The sequence below is a fragment of the Bombina bombina genome, chromosome 9 (genome assembly GCF_027579735.1).
Source record: "Bombina bombina isolate aBomBom1 chromosome 9, aBomBom1.pri, whole genome shotgun sequence".
Taxonomy (NCBI): Eukaryota; Metazoa; Chordata; class Amphibia; order Anura; family Bombinatoridae; genus Bombina; species Bombina bombina.
In genome coordinates, this window is record NC_069507.1 from 249,017,865 (window position 1) to 249,043,504 (window position 25,640).

Sequence of the window (25,640 nt, forward strand, 5' to 3'; positions counted from 1 at the left end):
ATTGCCAGAGGCGTACCTAGAGTTCCTAGACGTTTTTGACAAGGTGCGTGCCGGTACGTTGCCTCCTCACCGGTCTTACGATTGTGCCATAGACCTGCAACCCGGATCCATTCCTCCTCGGGGCCGGGTGTACCCTCACTTTGTTGCATAGAATTGTGCTATGGAGGAGTATGTTGCTGATGCTCTGTCGTGGGGGATCATCCGCAAATCCTGCTCTCCTGCAGGGGCTGGCATCTTCTTTGTGAAGAAAAAGGGTGGCGAGTTAAGACCATGCATCGATTATAGGGGTCTTAATCGTCTTACTATTAAGAATGCTTACCCTATTCTGCTCATTACGGAACTCTTTGACCGCCTCAAGGGAGCTACGGTCTTTACTAAACTTGATTTGAGAGGAGCGTACAATCTTGTTAGGATTAAGGAGGGCCACGAATGGAAAACAGCATTTAACACCAGGAGCGGGCATTATGAGTATCTTGTAATGCCCTTTGACCTATGTAATGCTCCTGCTGTTTTTCAGGAATTTATTAATGATGTCCTACGAGATATGTTGCAACAGTGTGTTGTGGTGTACTTAGACGACATCCTCATACACTCACCCACACTTGAGGCTCATCGTTCTGATGTTACACGGGTTCTTCAGAGACTACGTGAGAACGGCCTGTTTTGTAAACTCAAGAAATGTGAGTTCCATCAGACTCAAGTAACCTTCCTAGGTTATGTTATCTCTGTTGCAGGGTTCTCCATGGATCCTGACAAGTTATCTGCAGTTCTGCAGTGGCCTCGCCCAGTTGGTCTTCGGTCTATTCAACGTTTTTTGGGGTTCGCCAATTACTGTTTATTAAAACTTTTCTTCCTTGGTCAAACCTATCACAGACATGACCCGTAAAGAGAATGATCCACTCCATTGGTCACCTACTGCCATTAAGGCCTTTGATAGTCTTAAGACTGCCTTTGCTGCCGCTACAGTTCTGGCTCATCCTAACCCTGTCCTGCCTTTCGTTCTTGAGGTCGATGCATCTAAGACTGGAGTAGGTGCCCTCTTGTCTCAACGTCCTATGTCTGACGGTTCCTTGCATCTGTGTGGTTTCTTCTCTAAGAAATTTTCTCCAGCGGAGTGCAATTATGAATTTGGCGACAGGGAATTACTGGCCATAATTTTGGCACTCAAGGAATGGAGGCATCTTCTCGAGGGTACTAGCGTGCCAGTGCTCATTCTTACTGACCACAATAATTTAACTTATCTATCTGAAGCAAAACGTTTGTTGCCCCGACAGGCCAGATGGGCGCTATTTTTGTCTCGGTTTAATTATGTGGTCTCCAACCTACCTGGTAGTAAGAATGTTAGGGCTGATGCCCTCTCTCGACAATTTTCGCCTCTATCCAAGGAGGAGTCTGTACCTTCTCCTGTTATACCTCCTGACCATATTTTGGCTACCATACGTACTAATTTGACTTCTCCCTTGGGGGAGGAGATCCTGGCTGCACAAACCAATGCACCTCCTGAGAAACCTAGTGGTAAGTGTTTTGTTCCTGAGAATCTTCTAACTAAACTTTTACACACTTACCACTATCCTAAAGCCGCAGGTTACCCAGGCAAGAACCAAATGATTTGGTCTGTCACTTGACAATTCTGGTGGCCAGGTCTTTGTTCTGATGTTGCTGCCTATGTTGCCTCCTGCTCAGTTTGTGCACAGAATAAGAGTCCTCGACGTCTTCCTGTGGGTCTTATTCAACCTATTGCTAATAGTGAGCGTCCTTGGACACATCTTTCCATGGACTTCATTGTCAAGCTCCCTGTTTCCAATCGCAATACTGTTATCCTTATGGTGGTTGACCGTTTTTTCTAAAATGTCTTATTGCATTCCCTTGATGAAGCTGCCTACTGCTCAGGAGCTTGCTTCAATTTTTGCCCGGGAGGTCTTCCATTTACATGGGTTACCCAAGGAGATATTGTCGGACTTGGGTAGCCAGTTTGTCTCCAGATTTTGGCGTTCCTTTTGTGCTCAAATGGGGATCCAGCTTTACTTCTCCTCGGTATATCACCCTCAATCCAATGGGACTGCGGAACGGTCAAGCTCTGGAACAGTTCCTCCATTGCTATGTCTCAGATCACCACAATAATTGGTCTGAACTGTTACCTTAGCAGAGTTTGCTCGTAAATAGTGCTATTAATGCTTCCTTCTAAGTTATCCCCGTTCATGGCGAATTATGGGTTTCAACCATCCTTGTTGCCCGATTCATTCATGTCTCAGGGTATTCCGGCATTGGAGGAGCATCTCCGGCAACTCCGTTCTACGTGGGTGCAGATTCAGGATTGCCTTCATTGTTCTATGCAGCGCCAAAAGTTCCAGGCTGATCGTAGGCGTCTGCCCGCACCTTCCTACCAGGTTGGTGAGAGAGTTTGGCTGTCCTTCCGCAACTTGAACCTTCTTGTGCCTTCCAATAAATTGGCTCCCCGTTATGTTGGTCCTTTTCGAATACTCCAACGGGTTAATCCTGTGGCCTACGCTCTTGACCTTCCTCCTGCTATGCGCATCTCCAATGTTTTTCATATCTCCCTCTTGAAACCATTGGTAACTTTGTTGCCTCTTCCCCATCCTATCTTTGTTGACAACCATGAGGAGTATGAGGTCAGCAGCATTATTGACTCTCGTATGTCCAGGGGCCGTGTACAGTATTTGGTTCACTGGAGGGGCTTCGGTCCGGAGGAGCGTTCTTGGGTTCCCTCCTCTGATGTTCATGCTCCTGCCCTACTCCGTGCCTTCCATGCCCGTTTCCCCAATAAGCCTTTTGTCCTCCTGCGGGGGAGGGGTTGTAGAGGGGAGGATACTGTCAGTTTTTTTTTTCCTGTTTTGTTTGCCATGTACTGCTGGCAGCCATTTTACTTACCTCTCTTGCTGACTATGGTGCATTGTGGTGGATGCTGATCATTTCCTGCACTTCCTTTTATGGCTAGACTGGTGTGCATCATCCCTGTGAGACAGGATGCAGTCTCAGAATTGTGATGTCATCACTTATTATTTAGAGGGCCTCTGTGCAGTATGCTTTGCCTTTGCGTTGTCTCAGACCTGTTTGTGAGAGTTCCTGTGTATTACCTGGCTGCCTGACGTCCTTCCTGGTTCCTGATCCCTGGCTTGTTCCTGACTCTGCTGTTTTCCTTGTTCCTGATTCCGGCTTCTCTGACTATTCGCTTTGGCTCCTGACTCAGCTCGTCTGACTACCAGCTCTGGTTTTGACTCCTGACTTGTTATTTGACTTGTGGACTTTTTTTTTTTTTTTGCTATTAATAAAGGTGTGATTATTTTTGCACTTCTCGTCTCAGTCTGATTCCTGGCACCCTGACAGTTATCTATATGAAACACATGAACTAATGCCCTCTAGTGGTGAAAAACTGTCAAATGCAGAGGCGGCCTTCAAGGTCTAAGACATTAGCATATGAACCTCCTAGGTTTAGCTTTCAACTAAGAATACCAAGAGAACAAAGCAAAATTGGTGATAAAAATGTCCTATTTGAATCATTAAAGTTTTTTTGGACTTGACTGTCCCTTTAAGCTAGATTCATAGCTGTTACTTTGTTATATAGTAAACAATGACTATACCTACGGTGCTTATGTTATTAGCAGCAGAAGATTGTACTTTACTAATGGTATTGGTATGCAGAGCTATTTAAAAAAAATACTCATTCACCTCAAAAATTTACGTTAAAGGGACAGTCTACACATTAGATATCTTAAAGGCTTGCCTTAGATTAAGTTGCAAATAGAATCCTGCAATGTTTCTATATCTTGCGGCAGGAAGGGTAAAAAAGTTATTTTAAAATTAATATTGTTTCTGGACACTTTGAAATGGATGCCAACCCCCACCCACTGATGACATCACAATCTGGGCTGCATTTGGCATCCAATCACAAAAGGCTCACTAGTTGGATTCAACAGACTGTCAATGCTATTCAGCAGAGTGCCTAGATGCGGCCCAGATCATGATATCATCGGTGGGTGGAGCTTTGCAGCCATTTCAAAATGGCCAGAAACAATAGTAATTTTAAAATACCTTTTTTACTGTTCCTGCTGCATGATATAGAAAGGGTGTAGGAGGCTATTTGCAGCTTAATCTAAGGCAAGACTTTAAGATGACTAAAGTGCAGACTGTCCCTTTAAGCCTGAAAAGAAAAACATTTCAGAAATATTACTGAATTGTGAAGACATATTAACTGTATTTAAAAGCATCACATAAAAAAAAATATTATACAATTTTGGTGGAAAGGTCCTAGAATAATGATTTATATTTTAAAAATAACTTTTTTCTCCCACACATATGGACTAGTGTGAATTATTTAGAAACACAACCTTGTTTTAATGCATTGCATTCGTTCAGGTAATTACATAATTTGTGTCTATCTTCTTTATGTATCCGTATCATTTCTTTAGAACAGCTTGACTTTAAACTTTATTAACAACCACTCCTATATATCCAGAAAATCCAAAAGAAATCAAATGTGCCTACACCAATACTGTGAGCTGCAATATTCATATCCATTAATTAAACAGTATCCTAATTACATGTATCACATATCATAGAATGTTAGAGTGACACCAAAGAAAAAACAGGCTTTTAAAAACAGCAACACTAGAACCATAACATATATTTCTATTAAAATAAAAAATAATCTAAATATAATCCACAAATACAAATGTATTATGTGGAAAATAAAATCAATATTACATATTTATATCTTGAGCTATCAAATGTTATAGAAATAATTAGCCAAAACGTATCAAATTATTGCAACACTGTCCCTTGTAGACATGCAAGAATTAAAGACCTTTCAAGAACTGTATAAACAATGTATCATTTTATCATTGCTCATTTTTTCTTGATGCCCGAAGTAAAGTCACAATTTTCTGCCATTTTCATGTTTCTTGTGGGTAATTTTACCAGTCAAAGCTGTTTAGAATCTCATTAACCAACTGTCGACCGAGTCACAATGCCATTAGCTGCCTACAGCATCTCCGCAGGCCAATAGCAAACCAATTATAACCATCAGCTAATGAATGTTTGAACTAATAACCAAATACAACCGCTGGAGAGCTTTGAATATGGGCTCTGTGTGGCATTTGGTAGCTTTGTGCCTTCTTCATCTTGAGGCAATTTTTAAAGTCAGAAAACATTTTTAATGCCTCATACATATGTTTAAAAAGTATTATGCCATTAAAACTAATGTCTTTTTTTTTTTTCTTTTTTTTTTTTAAAGAATATTTCCAATCTCAGCTGTTGTCTTTTTCCCCAAATCTGGATTTCCATAACCCTGACATCCCTGAGTGGAGACAAGACATAAGCAGACTCATTAAGCGAGCTCTTGTACAGGTATGTGTAAATCATAGCAGGGAACGGATGGGAAACACATATATATGGTAGATGTATGGAGCATACAAGTAACTGCTTCACAATGCATTATATGAAGCTTCTTAAAATAAAGGGTTTCAGCCAAGGAAATTAAAGGTTTAACATAAATAATGCGCTCCATGACTGAGAATCAATAATGTGCTATTTAAACCTTTTGTATGGTGTAAATGAATGCTAAACTTAGACCATAATATGTATCGTGTTTTCATTTATGACTGATGAGGATTTCTGTAGTTCCTTTTTTTTATTTTTAGAAAACAGAGACTCTGAAAGCTCACATGACTTTACCTAAATTAATCACATGACTTTACATAATTAGTCACATGACTTTACATAATTAGTCACATTAATTTACAAATACATAATTTCACTAAAAGTTTTTTTTATTTATAATATATATATAAATTTATACATACCAAAACATCAGAAACGTCACCATATGATATATATGCAATATAAATCAATTTAGTGGATATATCATAAATTTAATGTTATTGCATTGATTTAAAATTAAACTTACCTGTTATAGAGCATACAATCTAAGGAAATCATATGCATTTCTCTGTCACTGACACCTGGACATCCCCCTTGTACAACAGAGAGTTAGCATCATCTTTAGTGAATTGCCCTGGCACTGGGTTTAAAATGAGATTCATATATATGTATATATGGCACTAAGGGGGGTATTTACAATGTACTGGGGGGTTTCTAGCAACTACTATAGTTTTAATCAAATTGCCAGTTCACAATTCTTTATCAAGCTTTCTAACACCCAGTGCAATTGGCGGATATTGAGCTATAGAACATTTAGAAGAAGAAAAAACTGTTTAACACTATGACTGGAAAATTGCCAATGTAGTCCCTCTTCATAAAAAGAGTAGTAGGGAAGATCCTGCTAACTATAGGCCAGTCAGTTTGACCTCAATTGCAGGGAAATTAATGGAAACTATTTTAAAGGAAAGACTTGCATCTTTCATTCAGACAAACAACTTAGAAGACAAAAGACAGCATGGTTTCACTGCCTGACTAAACTAATTGATTTCTTTGACCATGTAACTAAAATAATAGACCAGGAAGGAGCCATAGATGTTGCATATCTAGACTTTAGCAAAGCATTTGACACCATCCCACACAACAAACTTATTCACAAAATGTATTGCCTTGGAATAGATGCTAAGACTGTTAAGTGGGTAGAATGCTGGCTTAAGATAGACAACAGAGGGTTTCAATTAATAGAGTACATTCAAATGAGGCATCAGTTACTAGTGGTGTTCCCCAAGGGTCAGTTCTTGGGCCTGTTTTGTTTAACATGTTCATAAGTGATATTGGAAGTGGGCTTAAGGGGAAGGTTTGCTTGTTTGCTGATGATACAAACATTTGTAACAAGGTAGATGTTCCAGGAGGAGTTGATCAAATGAACTGTGATATTAATAAACTAGAGGACCGGTCAAATAAATGGGATCTGAAATTTAATATTACCAAGAGCAAAATTATGCATATAGGATCCAAAAACCCAAAGGCCAATTATAGTCTCAATGGTACATTACTGACTGTAATTAAAGAAGAAAGGGACTTGGGAATTATTATTTCAGATGATTTAAAATTTGGTACACAATGCAGCAGTGCAGCCAGCAAGGCCAGTCAAATGCTTGATTGCATTGGAAGAGGTTTTAGTAGCAGAAATAGCAAGGTTCTTATGCCACTTTACAGATCATTAGTTAGACCAAATATGGAATACTGTGTACAGTTCTGGAGACCATATCTTCAGAAATATATAAATAAACTAGAAGCTGTCCAAAGGAGGGCTACTAAAATGGTACATGGTCTAAAATATGAAACGTACAAAGAAAGACTCTATGATCTAAATATGTATAGTTTAGAGGATAGAAGGGAAAGAGGTGACATGATAGAAACCTTCAAATATATGAAGGGACTTAATAAAATAGAAGCTGAAAGCATTTTTCACAAAAAAATAAATGCCAAAACAAGGGGTCACAATCTAAAGTTAGAGGGTAGCAGATTCAGGAGAAATTTAAGGAAGCATTTTTTTACAGAAAAGGGTGGTGGATTCATGGAATAAACTTCCATTTGAGGTGGTAAACACAAAGACTGTAAAGGAATTTAAAAATGCCTGTGACATGCATAAGGCTATCCTAATGAAAAAGTAACATGTAATAGGGGTAGACCTGATGGGTCTTTTTGGTTCTTATCTACCGTCAAATTCTATGTTTCTATGTTTCTATGATATCTTAAATATATAGGTGCTTTTTAGTTGAGGATATGTGTTTGATATATTTTTTTCTCTGTAATCAGCAATCTTTTGATGTTGGCAGGGCTAGATTTCTCATTAGACAATATAAGCAGCTGTCTAGATGCTTTAACTTTGAGAGGGACACATTCCGGATAAAATTTTGCTGGGCCCATCTATAGGTTATTTCATGAACTTGGGAGCTCAGTGTTGACCATCAAAAACTGTACTGGTAAATGTGAAAGGTCTGTTTAAGCAGATATGGTTCTATAGGCTGACAACAGCACATTATAACCACAGGGGATCTGAAATGTCCGAGCTGTCCCTAAGGGTATTGGTTTAAATCTGGTCACATTGAGGAAGATGCCACAGACAACTGTTAGGTGTGGTTGAAACCATGTTTTTTTTGTGTATTTATTGATAGACCTCTTACCTTTGACTATATAGTAATGCAGGCATGTGGGATATTATATATAGGGGTGGTCTTTTATTTGAGTTACTTTGATAACAGGATTTTTATGTTGAACTCAATTTGTTTTATTTACATGTGATCATCATTACTTTTATTTTTGTCATGCAGTACCAAGGTTATCACCTGCATTAGACTGTGTGTTTGTTCTTTCTTGTGATATTGCTAATTGTTAGTGTTGCATTAGGTTGCCATAGCAACAGCTCATAGTCAAGGCTCTACAAGTACTGTGTGATGGGAAGTCTGGTGTTTGCAGATACAGGACACTGTGTCACATATAAAGGTTGTATTATAGGTAAGAAACTGTATTACTGTACTTTTTTAAAATTATTTTAATTAAAACAAATGAATTGTTAACTAAAGAAGCATCAATATTTCACAGTTTGAAGTACAAATTAACGCAACTCAGGGATACATGGAAATAAAAATGTTTCGCCTCTTCTGTTGTTAAACTTATCTCTTTTTTTGTGGACTCCTTTGTTGAAACATAGGTCCTTTGCATGAGAGCATACGGAGCTACACTCAGTAGTGTGCACATGTCTTAAGCTGTATATGGAAGCAATGTTTGTATCAATGTTATATAGTGATGTCGCGAATAGTTCGCCGGCGAATAGTTCCCGGCGAACATAGCATGTTCACGTTCGCCGCGGCGGGCGAATATATGCGATGTTCGATCCGCCCCCTATTCTTTATCATTGAGTAAACTTTGACCCTCTACCTCACAGTCAGAAAACACATTAAAGCCAATCAGCAGCAGACCCTCCCTCCCAGACCCTCCCACCTCCTGGACAGCATCCATTTTAGATTCATTTGGAAGCTGCATTCTTAGTGAGAGGAGGGACAGTGTAGCTGCTGCTGATTTAATAGGGAAATCGATAGCTAGGCTAGTGTATTCAGTGTCCACTACAGTCCTGAAGGACTCATCTGATCTCTGCTGTAAGGACAGCACCCCAAAAAGCCCTTTTTAGGGCTAGAACATCAGTCTGCTTTTTTTTTTTTTTTCATGAGTAATCTAATTGCAGTTGCCTGCCTGCCAGCGTGTGTGTCAGGCTCACAGCGTATACTGTGCCCACTTGCCCAGTGCCACCACTCATATCTGGTGTAACAGTAGTGTACATTTAAAAAAACCAACACTTTTTTGACTGTGAAATAATAGCAGACAGCTGCCAGTACACAAGATGGCCGCCGATAAGGCAGATGGGGAGGGTTAGAGAGCTGTTTTGGGGGGGATCAGGGAGGTTGGGGGCTAAGGGGGGATGCTACACCACAGCATATGTAAATATGCTTTAAAAAAAAATAAAAAAAAATAAAAAACCTTTTATTTTAGTACTGGCAGACTTTCTGCCAGTACTTAAGGTGGCGGGGACAATTGTGGGGTGGGGGAGGGAAGGGAGCTGTTTGGGAGGGATCAGGGGGTCTGATGTGTCAGGTGGGAGGCTGATCTCTACACTAAAGCTAAAATTAACCCTGCAAGCTCCCTACAAACTACCTAATTAACCCCTTCACTGCTAGCCATAATACACGTGTGATGCGCAGCAGCATTTAGCGACCTTCTAATTACCAGAAAGCAACGCCAAAGTCATATATGTCTGCTATTTCTGAACAAAGGGGATCCCAGAGAAGCATTTACAACCATTTGTGCCATAATTGCACAAGCTGTTTGTAAATAATTTCAGTGAGAAACCTAAAATTGCAAAAAAAATTAAGTTTTTTTTAAATTTGATCGCATTTGGCGGTGAAATGGTGGCATGAAATATACCAAAATGGGCCTAGATCAATACTTTGGGTTGTCTACTACACTACACTTAAGCTAAAATTAACTCTACAAGCTGCCTACATGCTCCCTAATTAACCCCTTCACTGCTGGGCATAAAACACGTGTGGTGCGCAGTGGCATTTAGCAGCCTTCTAATTACCAAAAAGCAACGCCAAAGCCATATAAGTCTGCTATTTCTGAACAAAGGGGATCCCAGAGAAGCATTTACAACCATTTATGCCATAATTGCATAAGTTGTTTGTAAATAATTTCTGTGAGAAATGTAAAGTTTGTGAAAAAGTGAACAATTTTTTTTTATTTGATCGCATTTGGCGGTGAAATGGTGGCATGAAATATACCAAAATGGGCCTAGATCAATACTTTGGGTTGTCTACTATAATACACTTAAGCTAAAATTAACTCTACAAGCTGCCTACATGCTCCCTAATTAACCCCTTCACTGCTGGGCATAAAACACGTGTGGTGCGCAGTGGCATTTAGCAGCCTTCTAATTACCAAAAAGCAACGCCAAAGCCATATAAGTCTGCTATAATGGCATGTCTGGCACACAGTGTTGGGGCAAGGGTCCATCTGACCACTGATACCTGGTCTGCAAAGCATGGTCACAGGGCAGGTATATCACCTACACTGTGCACTGTGAAGCTGGCTTAACCCTTACACTACCTGATCGATACAACATCATACCTGATGTTTTAAAGCACGTTATTCCAAACAATTTAGGAATGTTAGGTGATTTATGCCCTTTATGGATTAAAACCAGACTCTAAATCAACTATGTAATTTTCCATGGGAGTTTTGCCATGGATCCCCCTCCGGCATGCCACAGTCCAGGTGTTAGTCCCCTTGAAACAACTTTTCCATCACTATTGTGGCCAGAAAGAGTCCCTGTGGGTTTTAAAATTCGCCTGCCTATTGAAGTCTATGGCGGTTCGCCCGGTTCGCCGGTTCGCGAACATTTGCGGCAGTTTGCGTTCGCTGTTCGCGAACCCAAATTTTTTGGTTTGCGACATCATTAATGTTATACATATAATGCTCTAGACCTGATTGGTCCTGAGTCTGCTTCTGTATGCTCTATATCAGGGTTCTTCAAACTTTTTTTGCCAAGACCCAGTGCAATAATACTATATACCTTTACTTTATTCCTTATTGTAGTCAAACCTGAAAGTGTAAAAGGTAATAGCACACAAACTCTCATACAACACACAAACACACCACACGCTCTCATACAACACACATACTTTCATACAACACACACTCCACACACGCACTATTATACATATACAACACTCACATTCTCATACAACAGACAAACTCACCAAACACTCTCATACAACACACAAACTCACCAAACACTCTCATACAACACACAAACACACCACACACTCCCATACAACACACACACTTTCATACAACACACACTCCACACAGGCACTATTATACAACACTCACATTCTCATACAACACACAAACACACCACACACTCCCATACAACACACAAACACACCACACACTCTCATACAACACACACACTCTCATTTAACACACATCACACAATCTCCTACAATACACACATAAGTTGTGACCCAGTAAACATAGTGATACGACCCAGTAATGGGTCTCGACCTGTGTTTTGAAGATCCCTGCTCTATATCACCAAGGGATAACAAGAGAAAAAAAATGTGATACGTTTTTTTTTATAGCATACTTTATCTGAATTATTGACCTTTAATTCTGTTCCTTTTAACATATACATTACTGTGTGAGAGGCAGAATGGCATATACCTTTAATTTTATTATTAAAAAAGTGAAAAACAATTATTAAAATATAACAAACACTTAATAAAACTGTATATTATTCCAGTTCTTTGGTACATTCAATAAAGTCAGTTTAAGAATTATTTAGGTTCAAATTAAGTCCCCAAATCAATTTAAATTACAAACATGAAAAATGATGGTATGTAAATTTCATATATGAAATGGAGGGGCAGCATGTCATGGAAATTTGGAACTAAAATGCTGCACATACACTCTATAGAATACAAGAACAGGAATTTCAAGTATTTATATAAAAAAAATAAACACCCCATAGAAACATATTAAAATTGATTAGAAAATGATATATCATATTCAAGGTATTTGACTGGGAAGGTCTCAAAAGTATATATATATATATATATATATATTCTTCGTGGCATAGATTTAACAAGGTGTTGGAAACATTCCTCAGAGATTTTGGTCCATACTGACATGATAGCTTCACACAGTTGCTGCAGATTTGTCGGCTGCAAATCCATGATGCGAATCCCCCGTTCCACCACATCCCAAAGGTCCTCTACTGGATTGAGATCTGGTGACTGTGGAGACCATTGGAGTACAGTGAACTAATTGTCATGTTCAAGAAACCAATTTGAGATGATTTGAGCTTTGTGACATGGAGCATTATCCTTCTGAAAGTAGCCATCAGAAGATGGGTACACTGTAGTCATAAAGCGATGGACATGGTCAGCAACAATACTCAGGTAGGCCGTGACGTTTAGATGATGTTCAATTGGTGCTAAGGGGCCCAAAGTATGCAAAGAAAATATCCCCCACACAATTACATAACCACCACCAGCCTGAACCGTTGATAGAAGGCAGGATGGATCCATGCTTTCATGTTGTTAACGCCAAATTGTGACCCTACCATCTGAATGTCACAGCTTAAATCGAGACTCATCAGACCAGGCAACGTTTTTCCAATCTTATATTGTCCAATTTTGGTGAGCCTGTGCGAATTGTAGCCTCAATTCTTAGCGGACAGGAGTGGCACCCGGTGTGGTCTTCTGCTGCTGTAGCCTATCTGCTTCAAGGTTTGACTTGTGCATTCAGAGATGGTATTCTGCATACTTTGGTTGTAACAAGTGGTGTTTTAGTTACTGTTGCCTATCTATCATCTCGAACCAGTCTGCCCATTCTCCTCTGACCTCTGACATCAACAAGGCTTTTTTGTCCATACAACTGCCACTCACTGGATATTTTCTCTTTTTTTCGGACCATTCTCTGTAAACTCTAGAGATGGTTGTGTGTGAAAATTCCAGTAGATCAGCAATTTTTGAAATACTCAGACCAGCCCGTCTGACAACAACAACCATGTCACATTCAAAGTCACTTAAATTTCCTTTCTTCCCCATTTTGATGCTCTGTTTGAAATTCAGCAAGTCATTTTCACCATGTCTAGATGCCTAAATGCATTGAGTTTCTGCCATGTGATTGGCTGATTAGCAATTTGTGTTACTAAGCAATTGAACAGGTGTACCTAATAAAGTGGCTGGTGAGTGTATATGTCTATATACAATATGTGTTAATAAAGGTATTTATGTGATATATGTATGTATGTGGGCACATACATATTTACACATATGAATGCATTAATACACATGTATACACATATATACACATACTGTATGTAGACATGTATACATACACATATTTAGATATATGTGTATACATTGGAGCCCTTCCCAGCCAAATACCTTATCCCTTATCCTTTTAAAACCTTTTAATCAATATTTATATTATATATATATATATATATATATATATATATTTATTAAAACGTGTATATATGAGTGTATATAGTTTTTTATGTGTTTTGTGATTTTTTTTAACCCTTAGGGGGATATCTATTGAGCCGTCAACCACAAATACGCTGGAATTTCGAGGCGTAATTGTTGCAAGCTTGATCCGACCTTGTTATCAAAGCCTACAGACCGGCAAAATTTGAAATCTGTGACGTAACATACAATCCGCCGGTCTCAATCCGACACAGATTGATGCTTACGTCATTACAGATGTTCCGAATACACATTCCGCACTATTTGACACTTTTTAAAAGTTATCAAATACTTATTATACCTAATCTAATAGCCCTATCAAAATAAAAAAGCCCCCCCAAAATAATAAAAAAAAAACTAGCCTACACTAAACTACCAATGGCCCTTAAAAGGGCCTTTTGTGGGGCATTGCCCCAAAGAAATCAGCTCTTTTACCTGTAAAAAAAAACAAAAACACCCCCCAACAGTAAAACCAACCCCCCAACGGCTGATTGGAACAGCTAATAGGATGAGAGCTGCTCAAATCCTATTGGCTGAAGATGGACGAGGCCGCCCGGATGAAGACTTCTTGCCGGCTGGATGGATCCTTCAAATGGAACTTCAAGAACTGTAAGTGGATCGTCGGGAGTTAGTGTTAGGTTTATTTAAGGGTTTTTTGGGTGGGTTTTATTTTTAGAGTAGGGTCTGGGCAGTAAAAGAGCTAGATTCCCTTTTAAAGGCAATGCCCATACAAATGCCCTTTTCTAAGCAATGGGGAGCTTAGGTTATTTTAGATAGGGTTTTTATTTGGGGGGGTTGGTTGTGTGGGTGTTGGGTTTTACTGTTGGGGGTTGTTTGTATTTTTTTTACAGGTAAAAGAGCTGATTTCTTTGGGGCAATGCCCCACAAAGGCCCTTTTAAGGGCCATTGGTAGTTTAGTGTAGGCTAGGATTTTTTTTTTATTTTGGGGGGGCTTTTTTATTTTGATAGGGCTATTAAATTAGGTGTAATTCTTTTTTATTTTTGATAATGTGGTTGTTTTTTTCGTAATTTAGTGTTTTTTATTTTTTGTAACTTTTTGTAACTTAGCGTTTATTTTGTTTTGTAGTCTAGTAATTTTTAATAAGGTTAAATAGTAGATTTAAATAATTTGAGTAGGGTTAGGCTTTTTTTAATATGTAATTTAGTTAATTTAATTGGTAGTTTAATTTAAGTGTAGTATAATAGTTAGGGTAGGTTAATTAATAGTTTTAAAATAGTAAATTTTAATTCTACAGGTAAGTTTAAATTTATTTTAAGATAGGGATGTGGTAATTTTAATTTAAAGTTAGTGGCTTGTTAGGTTTAGGGGTTAGTAGCTTAGATTAGTTTATGGCGATGTGTGGGGCTGGCGGTTTAGGGTTAATAGGTTTAGTTAGTGGTAGTGATGTGGGAGACCAGAGGTTTAGGGGTTAATACGTTTATTTAGTGGTGGCGGGGTCCGGGAGCGGCGGGATAGGGGTTAATACATTTATTTAAGTGGCGGTAGGGTCCGGGAGCGGCGGGATAGGGGTTAATAAATTTATTTAGGTGGCAGCGGGGTCCGGGAGTGGCGGGATAGGGGTTAATAACTTTATTTAGATGGCGGCGGGGTCTAGGAGTGGCGGGATAGGGTTAAACATTTTAGTATAGTGGTGGAGTTTAGTGACAGGGTATAAATAAAGTTTGTAAAAAGCCGAATAGATGCGAGATCGAAAACTGTTAGTTAACAACATTCCGATGCTCATCGCTCATACTTGGTGCACGGTTTTTGCCCGCTTTTTTTATAAATATGGAGATCGTATTCAGGTTCGCGGCCGCGATGTTAGGCGAGCGTATTGGTGCCGTCAAATTACAGAAAGTTGACGGCTTGATAGATATCCCTCTTACACTTTACTTCAAGTCTCAAGACACGCTAGATATTCTAGTGCAATTTCAGCTTGCGCTCGAGTGCAACCATTACATTTCAGCTTGTAATATGAGAGCTATTTAGCGCGGTTGTGATATCCATTGAAAGTATTGGTTACACTAGAGTGATGTCAGCCGTGCTAACCCTTCTCTGGTAAATCAGTTTTCCTTGGACTTGTTATATTAAAGTGAAAGTAAATCCTAGTGTTTTACAAATGCTAGGATTTTTTATTGAAACAAATAAAGGGCACTTTCATTTATAAGTATAAGATACTTCATGTAGAAAGCTCCTTTATTTGATTCAATCGATCGCCGCTCTTAGCTCCTATAGCAGCGCATGGCAAAAGAATTTTTTTGGCTAGGAGGTGATGTTTTCACCTCTTAGCCAATAGCCGTGTGGTAAATCCGGCTCCCATGGGCGCCAAGCCGGATTTACCACACGACTATTGACTAAGAGGTGAAAACGTCACCTCTTAGCCAAATTTTTTTTTAGCCGTGGGCTGCTGTAGGAGCTAAAAGCGGCGATCGATTGAATCAAATACAGGCACTTTCTACATGAAGTATCTTATACTTATGAATGAAAGTGCCCTTTATTTGTTTCAATAGTAAATCCTAGCGTTTAAGTTGCGCACTAATGTTATCGCAGTCAAGCAATATTGCTTATCGTGTCCTGCACTATCATTAGTGCGCCACTTGTAAACTAGTCTGATGTGTGTTACATGGTTAGGGATTAGGGATAGACTTTGGTTATGTGGATGGTATTTGGAGATAAAGGTTTGTGTTATGAGTACTAAGGTCAGACTAAAAATATTTGTGTATCATTTTTTGATATACGGTTATTTTGTGCACCTTATTGACTGCTTATTCAAACACATATTTTTTACAAGCATGTATATTACTTCCTGTCAAAGGGTTATTTTAGTTATGTATTTTTATTGATGTATTTTTATATACTGCGGCTCATGACATTCACCCAACAACTAAACAGTTTGTATAATGTCTGAGAGCACCTTAGGTCAAATCATTTGAAGCACTACATATGCCCAGCAGCAGCCTAAGAGCCTTTAAATGGTGTGTTCCAATTGTATGTTTCTCCTGTGCTAGGGCAGGGGAATTAAAGGGATACTAAATCATTTTTTTTCTTTCGTGAATCAGATAGGGCATGCAATTTTAACCAACTTTCCAATTTACTCCTATTATTAATTTTTCTTTGTTCTCTCACAATCTTTATTAAAAAAAGCAGGAATCTAAGCTTAGTAGCTGGCCTATTTTGGTTCAGCACCTGGGTAGTGCTTACTGATTGGTGACTAAATGTAACCACCAATCAACAAGCACTACCCAGGGTTCTGAACCAAAAAGAAAAAAAATTGGTTTAGTATCCCTTTAATACTTTGGCTGCTAAGCCATTCCCACCTCGGTGCTAAGCTGGTTTTGAGCTTTTTTTTATTTTTATGTTTTTTATATATATTTCTTTTTTAAAAAAATTTCCCAGATCCCCAAGACTAATACCGTTGGAAAACGTAGGCTATTACCTTTCCAATGGAGCTGCTTAGATTCCTGAGATACAGCATGACCTCATCTCCATATACTTGCCCATTGTCAACTTTAAATAAAGTTGCGCGGTCCTCATCACGTCATTGCACGTGACATCACTGGGCAAATGTGAAGCCCCGGTGATGCCTGTCACTATACAGGCCAGATTGCTGGGGTGGAAGTCAGTGGGAGCCCTCAGATTGCCCTCAAGGTGGTGAGTGCTAGCTCAGAGTCGTCGTTAGCACTCAAATGGTTAAGGAAGGTGCTGTAAAGTCTTCTTGTAAACTTGAACTCAGCTGTTTGGTGAGGTTTATGTTTGTGCCAGGCTACAAGATAATAGATACATATGATTTAGTGCATATGGTGGCTTGTTGTTAAATCCAGTCACTCAAGGTCGGTGTTAGTATTTCTGTGTATTTGTGTATGGTAATGTGAGTCCAATAAAAATATGTTTCTTACAGGGGCACATAGAAAAAATAGAATATAGTTTGATCTTTGTTTGTATAGCAGACACATTATACAAGTAATTTCCTAATGTCAGATGTAATACATCTTCTGCTATTCTTCTGTTGCCATGGCTACTGTGCAGATGCATGTTTATCGCTTTATACACTCTTTATGAAAATGGAGTATTTTTTTTATTTATAATAAAAGTAGAGAGCCATTGTCTGATTGCAGACATGCTTGTGAAAGTCTGTTACTTTTTTTAAGTTAATATTATTTTTTTTTAATAAGAAATACTTGTTTATTATAATCTCAACACTGCAAGTAACTTAAAACATATTTATTTTCTACCGCCCGTGTCTAGTGCATAAGTATATTAAGCAGATGACTAGGGGTACCTTAACACAAAGGGGCCGATTTAACAATGTGCGGGTGGACATGATCCGCTGTAGTGGATAACGTCCGCCGACACATCGATAAATGCATATGCTGTCACCATTTATCATTGCACAAGCATTTCTACTGAAATGCTTGTGCAATGCGGCCCCCTGCACATTCGCGGCCAATTGGCCGCTAGCAGGGGGTGTCAATCAACCCGATCGTATCTGAACAGACGGATTGCTGTCCGCCACCTTAGAGGTGGTGGACGAGTTAAGGAGCAGCGGTCTTAAGACCGCTGCTACTTAACTCCTGTTTCCGGCGAGTCTGAAGGCTCGCGCGAAAACAGGTGCATACGGGGCATGATAAATCGGCCCAAAAATGCAATTTTGCAAGATATTTTAACAGCATTCTGTTCTGCAACTATCTAAAGCTAATCATATGTGACATAATATCACAGTAACTATGTTAATGTACAGCCCATTATTGCGTGCACCTAGGGAATTTTATTGATTTGTTTTTTGTTTTTGTTTTTTAAATGGAAACCTTTATTGAATGTATTAAATGTCCAGTTATAAAGGATAAACATTTTACTCATTGAACAAACTAAACCTTAAAAGACATTAAACATCTCAAGATTATATTACAAAATGTTTAATTGTTTGTTTTAAAACAACTTTGCATTATTCTTTCATTATTTATTTAATCACATTTTCCTGTAATTTAACTTAGACAATTGTAAGCTTTATAATTCCTGTTAAAAATGAAAGTGCTCCTGACTTCACACTGCTTTATTCCACACAGTCATTGGACTAGATCCATCATTCATGGAGGTTTGTTAAGCTGACAAGGGGTCTCGTTGTTAGCTGATTGCCAGTGGGAGTTCCTGCCTATAACATGTATTGTTGAGTTATATGACCCAGTACATGATATCTCGCACAGTAAACGCAAACTGCTAGAAGAGCAGGCATTTGGAAACACTGTAAATGCATGTAATGGTTACATTTGTGCTTGTCTGCTATGATAACGTAGTATTATTGGATAGAACGTTATTTGTATCGGTAATCTCACTAAAAAGGGAATGACGGTGGACGTTCTTGAGGTGGTGTCAGGAGTTTTCACCTAAAATGCGACCCAACATGCGGGATTTAAAAATACATGATTGCCTGTGCAAAATCTATTGTCTCAGGGCCCTGTCCCACTATATCAAAGTTGACAAGGTTGTCTCTTTTTATTTTTGTTTTCTTTATTTTTAGTTTCACTTTTTTTTTATATAAAAAATATTTAAATTATTTTATGATGCCGGTATCCTTGACATTGGAAGTTGTTCTATGCAGTGGGAGTTAATGACTGAGAGACAGAAGAACCTCTGTTTATTTCATATGTGCTGACCTTGCCACTCCCGGCTCTGATGAGGGAACGGTACAAATTAGAAATGTGCATTCTGGCTTTATTCCACGATTCTTCCACTATACGAGCGGACAAATACATTATAGGACTAAACAGATGAGAACAAATGATTGCTTGACCAAATCAGTTTGTTTATTTATACAATTTGCCTCCAAAAAAGGTGCAGGAACAGAGCTATATAATTTTGGCTAATCAGCTCCTTAGTTTGTAATATTGTACAGAGGGTCCAACCATTCAAGTGTCCATGTCCCCTGTTCCATCTTGTCATAGTAGTACTAATGATTGATGCTTAGGGACATCCAGTCAGGCAGTAAATATTGGTTTTAGCTACAGAGATTTGCCCAATCAAGCATTAACCTGTCTTTGGAAGGTGGGAGTGGCTATGTTTTGTTTTAGCGACATGTTAGTTTGGGAAATGAGTTTGATGCATCTGGGCCATTGTTTGCACCCTTTAGTGACTCTGATAACTGTTCCTTATCAGTCTCAGCCCTTTGCTTAACGGGACACTCAAGTCACAATTAAACTTTCATTATTCAGATAGAGCATGCAGTTTTAAACAGTTTTCCAATTTACTTCATTAACAAAATGTGCACAGTCTTTTTATAATTTATAATTTTTGAGTCACCAGCTCCTACTGAGCATGTGCAAGAATTCACAGAATAAGCATGTATGCATTTGTGATTGGCTGATGGCTGTCACATGGTACAGGGGGAGTGGAAATAGACATAACTTTTAAAATTGTCAGAAAAAAAATCTACTACTCATTTCAAGTTCAGACTCTGGCCTCTAGTTATCAACGTGTCTACTTACCTGCCTTCGCCGGCCCAATACGCCCGCCTAAGCTCGCCTACCATCGCCGCCACGGACCTGAAAAATCTCGCCAAAGTTATCAATAAAGCTGTCAAAAAGCCGCGCACCAAGTATGGGGCGATGAGCAGCGGACAGTGATAGTTATCACTCATCCGATCTCACTGCTCTCCGGCTTTTTCCCAGCTTTATTGACAAGCTGTCACTAAGCACCCACACTAAACTACACTGTTCTACCCCCTATACCGGCGCCCCCGGAGCCCCCCGCAACTAAAGTTATTAACCCCTAAACCGCCGCTCCCGGACACCGCCGCAACCTACATTATACCTAGTAATCCCTATCCTGCCCCCCCTATACCGCCGCCACCTATAATAAATGTATTAACCCCTATCCTGCCGATCCCGGACCCCGCCGCAACTAAATAAATTGTTTAACCCCTAAACCGCCGCTCCCGGACCCCGCCGCCACCTATATTAAACTTATTAACCCCTAATCTGCCCCCCCTACACCGTTGCCACCTATAATAAAATTAATTAACCCCTATCCTGCCCCCCCTATACCGCCGCAACCTATAATAAAATTATTAACCCCTAAACCTAAGTCTAACCCTAACCCTAACACCCCCCTAACTTAAATATTAATTAAATACATCTAAATATTATAACTCTTATTAACTAAATTAATCCTATTTAAAACTAAATACTTACCTGTAAAATAAACCCTAATATAGCTACAATATAAATAATAATTATATTGTATCTATTTTAGGATTTATTTTTATTTTACAGGCAAATTTCAATTTATTTTAACTAGGTACAATAGCTATTAAATAGTTATTAACTATTTAATAGCTACCTAGTTAAAATAAAGAGAAATTTGCCTGTAAAATAAAAATAAATCCTAAAATAGATACAATATAATTATTATTTATATTGTAGCTATATTAGGGTTTATTTTAAAGGTAAGTATTTAGTTTTAAATAGGATTAATTTATTTAATAAGAGTTATAATATTTAGATGTATTTAATTAATATTTAAGTTAGGGGGGTGTTAGGGTTAGGGTTAGACTTAGGTTTAGGGGTTAATAATTTTATTTTAGTGGCGGCGGTGTAGGGGGGGCAGGATAGGGGTTAAAAAATGTATTATAGGTGGCGACGGTATAGGGGGGGGCAGATTAGGGGTTAATAAGTTTAATATAGGTGGCGGCGGGGTCCGGGAGCGGCGGTTTAGGGGTTAATCAGTTTATTAGAGTGGCGGTGGGCTCCGGGAGCGGTGGTTTAGGGGGTAATACATTTATTTAGTTGCGGCGGTGTAGGGGGGGACAGATTAGGGGTGTTTAGACTCGGGGTACATGTTAGGGTGTAAGGTGCAGACAGCTCCCATAGGAATCAATGGGATGTCGGGCAGCAGCGAACATGAACTTTCGCTATGGTCAGACTCCCATTGATTCCTATGGGATCCGCCGCCTCCAGGGTGGCGGATTGAAAACCAGGTACGCTGGGCCGGAAAAGTGCCGAGCGTACCTGCTAGTTTTTTGATAACTAGCAAAAGTAGTCAGATTGTGCCGAACTTGTGTGCGGAACATCTGGAGTGACGTAAGAATCGATCTGTGTCGGACTTTGCCCAGCGGATCGAAGCTTACGTCACTATATTCTACTTTTGCCGGGCAGCAGGGCTTGATAACTAAGGCGAATCAGCCTCGCCACAAATACGTTGCGGAATTCCAGCGTATTTGAGGTTGACGGCTTGATAACTAGAGGCCTAAGGGGCCCATTTATCAAGCTCCGGATGGAGCTTGAGGGCCCGTGTTTCTAGCGAGCCTTCAGGCTCGCCAGAAACACCAGTTATGAATCAGCGGTCTAAAGACCGCTGCTCCATAACCTGTCTGCCTGCTCTGAGCAGGCGGACTGAGATCGACACAATTCAACCCGATCCAGTACGATCGGGTTGATTGACACCCCCTGCTGGCGGCCGATTGTTCGCAAATCTGCAGTGGGCGGCGTTGCTCTTGTGAGCTGCTGGTGCAATGCTGAATACAGAGAGCGTATTGCTCTCCGCATTCAGTGAGGTCTGTCGGACCTGATCCGCACTGTCGGATCAGGTCAGACAGACCTTTGTTAAAAAGGCCTCTAAGTGCTATTGCAGTGTCTTGTTATCTTGCATTTGTTGATTATGCAAATCTACTGTGTTGACTGGTCCTTTAAGAATAAATATAAAAATAAAAGTTGTGCTATGGTGAAACTGCTCTTATCTGTGTTAAAGGGAAATTTTAAACCAATAACCATTTAAAGGGAAATTAAACAGTTGGACATAACTTTTACATAATGGTTACTAAACATCATGTCATTGCTTTTGCTTCTGTGGTTGTAGCTCTTCTCAGAGGTTTTCTCTCATTTTAACCCTTTACAGGTGCTTGTGGTTAAAGCTCTGCATTGTATACTGGGAGCAGCCATCTTGGAGCCCCTCACATTCTTGCACCTTCTGACAGAAGAGCTGAACATTCACAGATCAGTGCTGTACCTGACTTTTTTACAGCTATAGCATTTGCTTTCGGTTAGCACACACAATACAGAGTGCATTTTTGCAATTTTAAACACATTTTAAAGGATACATAACATCTATATAACATGGCCACATGAATAGAACAGCCAATGTAAAGTGCACAGTCTGCTGATCTGTGAACGTGCACCGTCTGTCAAAGGGTGAAAGAATACCTATGCTCCAGGATGGTGGTGGCCAATATATACATATGGGGCTTGACCAACTGGCAACTATAAGGATTTAAAATAAGGGACCAGCTTTGAAGAGAGCTTCAGGCACAGGCGGAGAAGCAATGGTGAGTATTATTCTAATATTGTAGTTGTGCTCAGCAGTCTAATGTCCCTTTAAAATCAGCCCTAACATATTCTGCATACTTAATTGCTATTGTTACACATCCAAGATTATCAGTGACACGTCCACAAGCATTAAAGATTAAAACAGGAACATTAGACCAATTTTATTTCTTTTTCATATCCTTTAAATATGATCAACTTTTATATGAATTTTTTTTTAAAACATATTTAAAGGGACCGGAGTTAAAATTAAAGTTAAATTGATTGGATAGGGCATGGCATTTTAAACAACTTTCCAATTTACTTCTATTATTAATTTTGTTTAGTTCTCTTGGTCTCCTTTGTTAAAGAGTAATCCTAGATGAGTTTAGGGGGTCAATTTATCAAGCTCCGTATGGAGCTTGATGCCCTGTGTTTCAGGCGAGTCTTCAGGCTCACCAGAAACAGAAGTTATGAGGCAGCGGACTAAAGACCGCTGCTCAATAACCCTTCCGCCTGCTCTGAGGCGGCAGACAGAAATCAACCCGATTGCATACGATTGGGTTGATTGACATCCCCTGCTAGCGGCTGATTGGCCACTTATCTGCAGGGAGCGGCATTGCACCAGAAGTTCACAAGACCTGCTGGTGCAATGATAAATGCCGAGAGTGTATGCTGTCCGCTCGCACATTAATAAATTGACCCCTAGGAGTGTGCACGTGTCTTTAGCCATCTGGTACCAGTGTTTGCAACATAGCTTATTGCAGTGTTATACATAGTTGCAAATACTGCTTCCATAGAGTGCTAAAGACACGTGCCTTCACCTGAGCAACTATCAGTCTACCTAGGTTTACTCTTCAACAAAGGATGCCAAGAGTACAAAGGAATTTTGAAAATAAAAGTAAATTGGAAAGTTATTTCAAATTGCACACTCTTTTTCGGAATCAAGAATGTTTAATTTTGACTTTGCTGTCCCTTTAAACTACATGTATATATAATAGAACATTTTTGAGTACAATGGTTTTTAACCCTAAGATGCAAGACTTAACAGACTATAGCTATGTAGCATTTGTGAAGTCTACATTGTTATTCAGGGGGTTAATGCTATATCCAGGGATAGGCAAGGTGTCCGTACACGGACACTGGTGTCCGCAACTGGCCCTTCCAGTGTCCACCACCCATTTTGCTGTGGGGAGGGAGGAGTAGGACAGATGAATGCTGGCCCTGACTCCTCCTTGACACACACGACGCCACGTTTTGCAGGGTTGGGGACACGCCCACGTGATGCCGCTTAGTACCGGGAATATGACTCTGAGTGAGACTGAGAGAGAGGGAAGATTCAAGAAGCAAGCTGCTACTGTGTCCCTGGAGCTTTATATGCAAAGGTAAAGCACTTTAACCAGCACCTGAGGTTTATTATAAGTAGTATTTAAATAGAAAGAAAAGATATAGTAAGGTTGGGAATCATAACCTTAGTATATCTTTTCTTTCTGGTTAAATAATAGGAAAGGGAGAATATGTAGTGTGAATAAAATTAGTGGCTTGTCAAGAGCTAGCGATATTGGGTGATAAGTTATGGAATAAATAAAGCCTGAGTGAAATACTGGATGTGTATCTGCATCTGTATAATAACACCCAGCTCTATACAAAGACACAGAAGTGACACTGGCACATGTGTATAGCCAGACAAGGGCTGGTTATAGGATCAGTGGTATCTGCATCTGTATAATAACACCCAGCTCTATACAAAGACACAGAAGTGACACTGGCACATGGGTTTAGCCAGAGGAGGGCTGGTTATAGGGTCAGTGGTACCTGCATCTGTATAATAACACCCAGCTCTATATAATGACACAATAGTGACACTGGCACATGGGTATAGCCAGAGGAGGGCTGGTTATAGGATCAGTGGTATCTGCATCAGTATAATAACACCCAGCTCTATATAATGACACAATAGTGACACTGGCACATGGGTATAGCCAGAGGAGGGCAGGTTATAGGATCAGTGGTATCTGCATCTGTATAATAACACCCAGCTCTATACAAAAACACAGAAGTGACACTGGCACATGGGTTTAGCCAGAGGAGGGCTGGTTATAGGGTCAGTGGTATCTGCATCTGTATAATAACACCCAGCTCTATATAATGACACAGTAGGGACACTGGCTCATGGGTATAGCCAGAGGAGGGCTGGTTATAGGATCAGTGGTATCTGCATCAGTATAATAACACCCAGCACTATATAATGACACAGTAGTGACACTGGCTCATGGGTATAGCCAGAGGAGGGCTGGTTATAGGATCAGTGGTATCTGCATCAGTATAATAACACCCAGCACTATATAATGACACAGTAGTGACACTGGCTCATGGGTATAGCCAGAGGAGGGCTGGTTATAGGATCAGTGGTATCTGCATCTGTATAATAACACCCAGCTCTATATAATGACACAGTAGGGACACTGGCTCATGGGTATAGCCAGAGGAGGGCTGGTTATAGGATCAGTGGTATCTACATCAGTATAATAACACCCAGCACTATATAATGACACAGTAGTGACACTGGCTCATGGGTATAGCCAGAGGAGGTCTGGTTATAGGATCAGTGGTATCTGCATCAGTATAATAACACACAGCTCTATATAATGACACAATAGTGACACTGGCACATGGGTATAGCCAGAGGAGGGCTGGTTATAGGATCAGTGGTATCTGCATCAGTATAATAACACACAGCTCTATATAATGACACAATAGTGACACTGGCACATGGCTATAGCCAGAGGAGGGCTGGTTATAGGATCAGTGGTATCTGCATCAGTATAATAACACCCAGCTCTATATAATGACACAATA

The 25,640-nt window shown here is 39.7% G+C and overlaps 1 protein-coding gene across 1 annotated transcript in view; it reads left to right on the top strand.

Moving 5' to 3' along the window:
* SORCS3 (sortilin related VPS10 domain containing receptor 3) overlaps window positions 1-25,640 on the top strand; it is a 1,163,020-nt gene that overhangs the window by 1,069,167 nt on the left and 68,213 nt on the right. Inside the window, exon 22 of the mRNA XM_053693001.1 lies at window positions 5,252-5,364. Within this exon, the coding sequence (XP_053548976.1) occupies window positions 5,252-5,364 (113 nt within the window). The remainder of the gene's footprint in view (window positions 1-5,251; window positions 5,365-25,640) is intronic.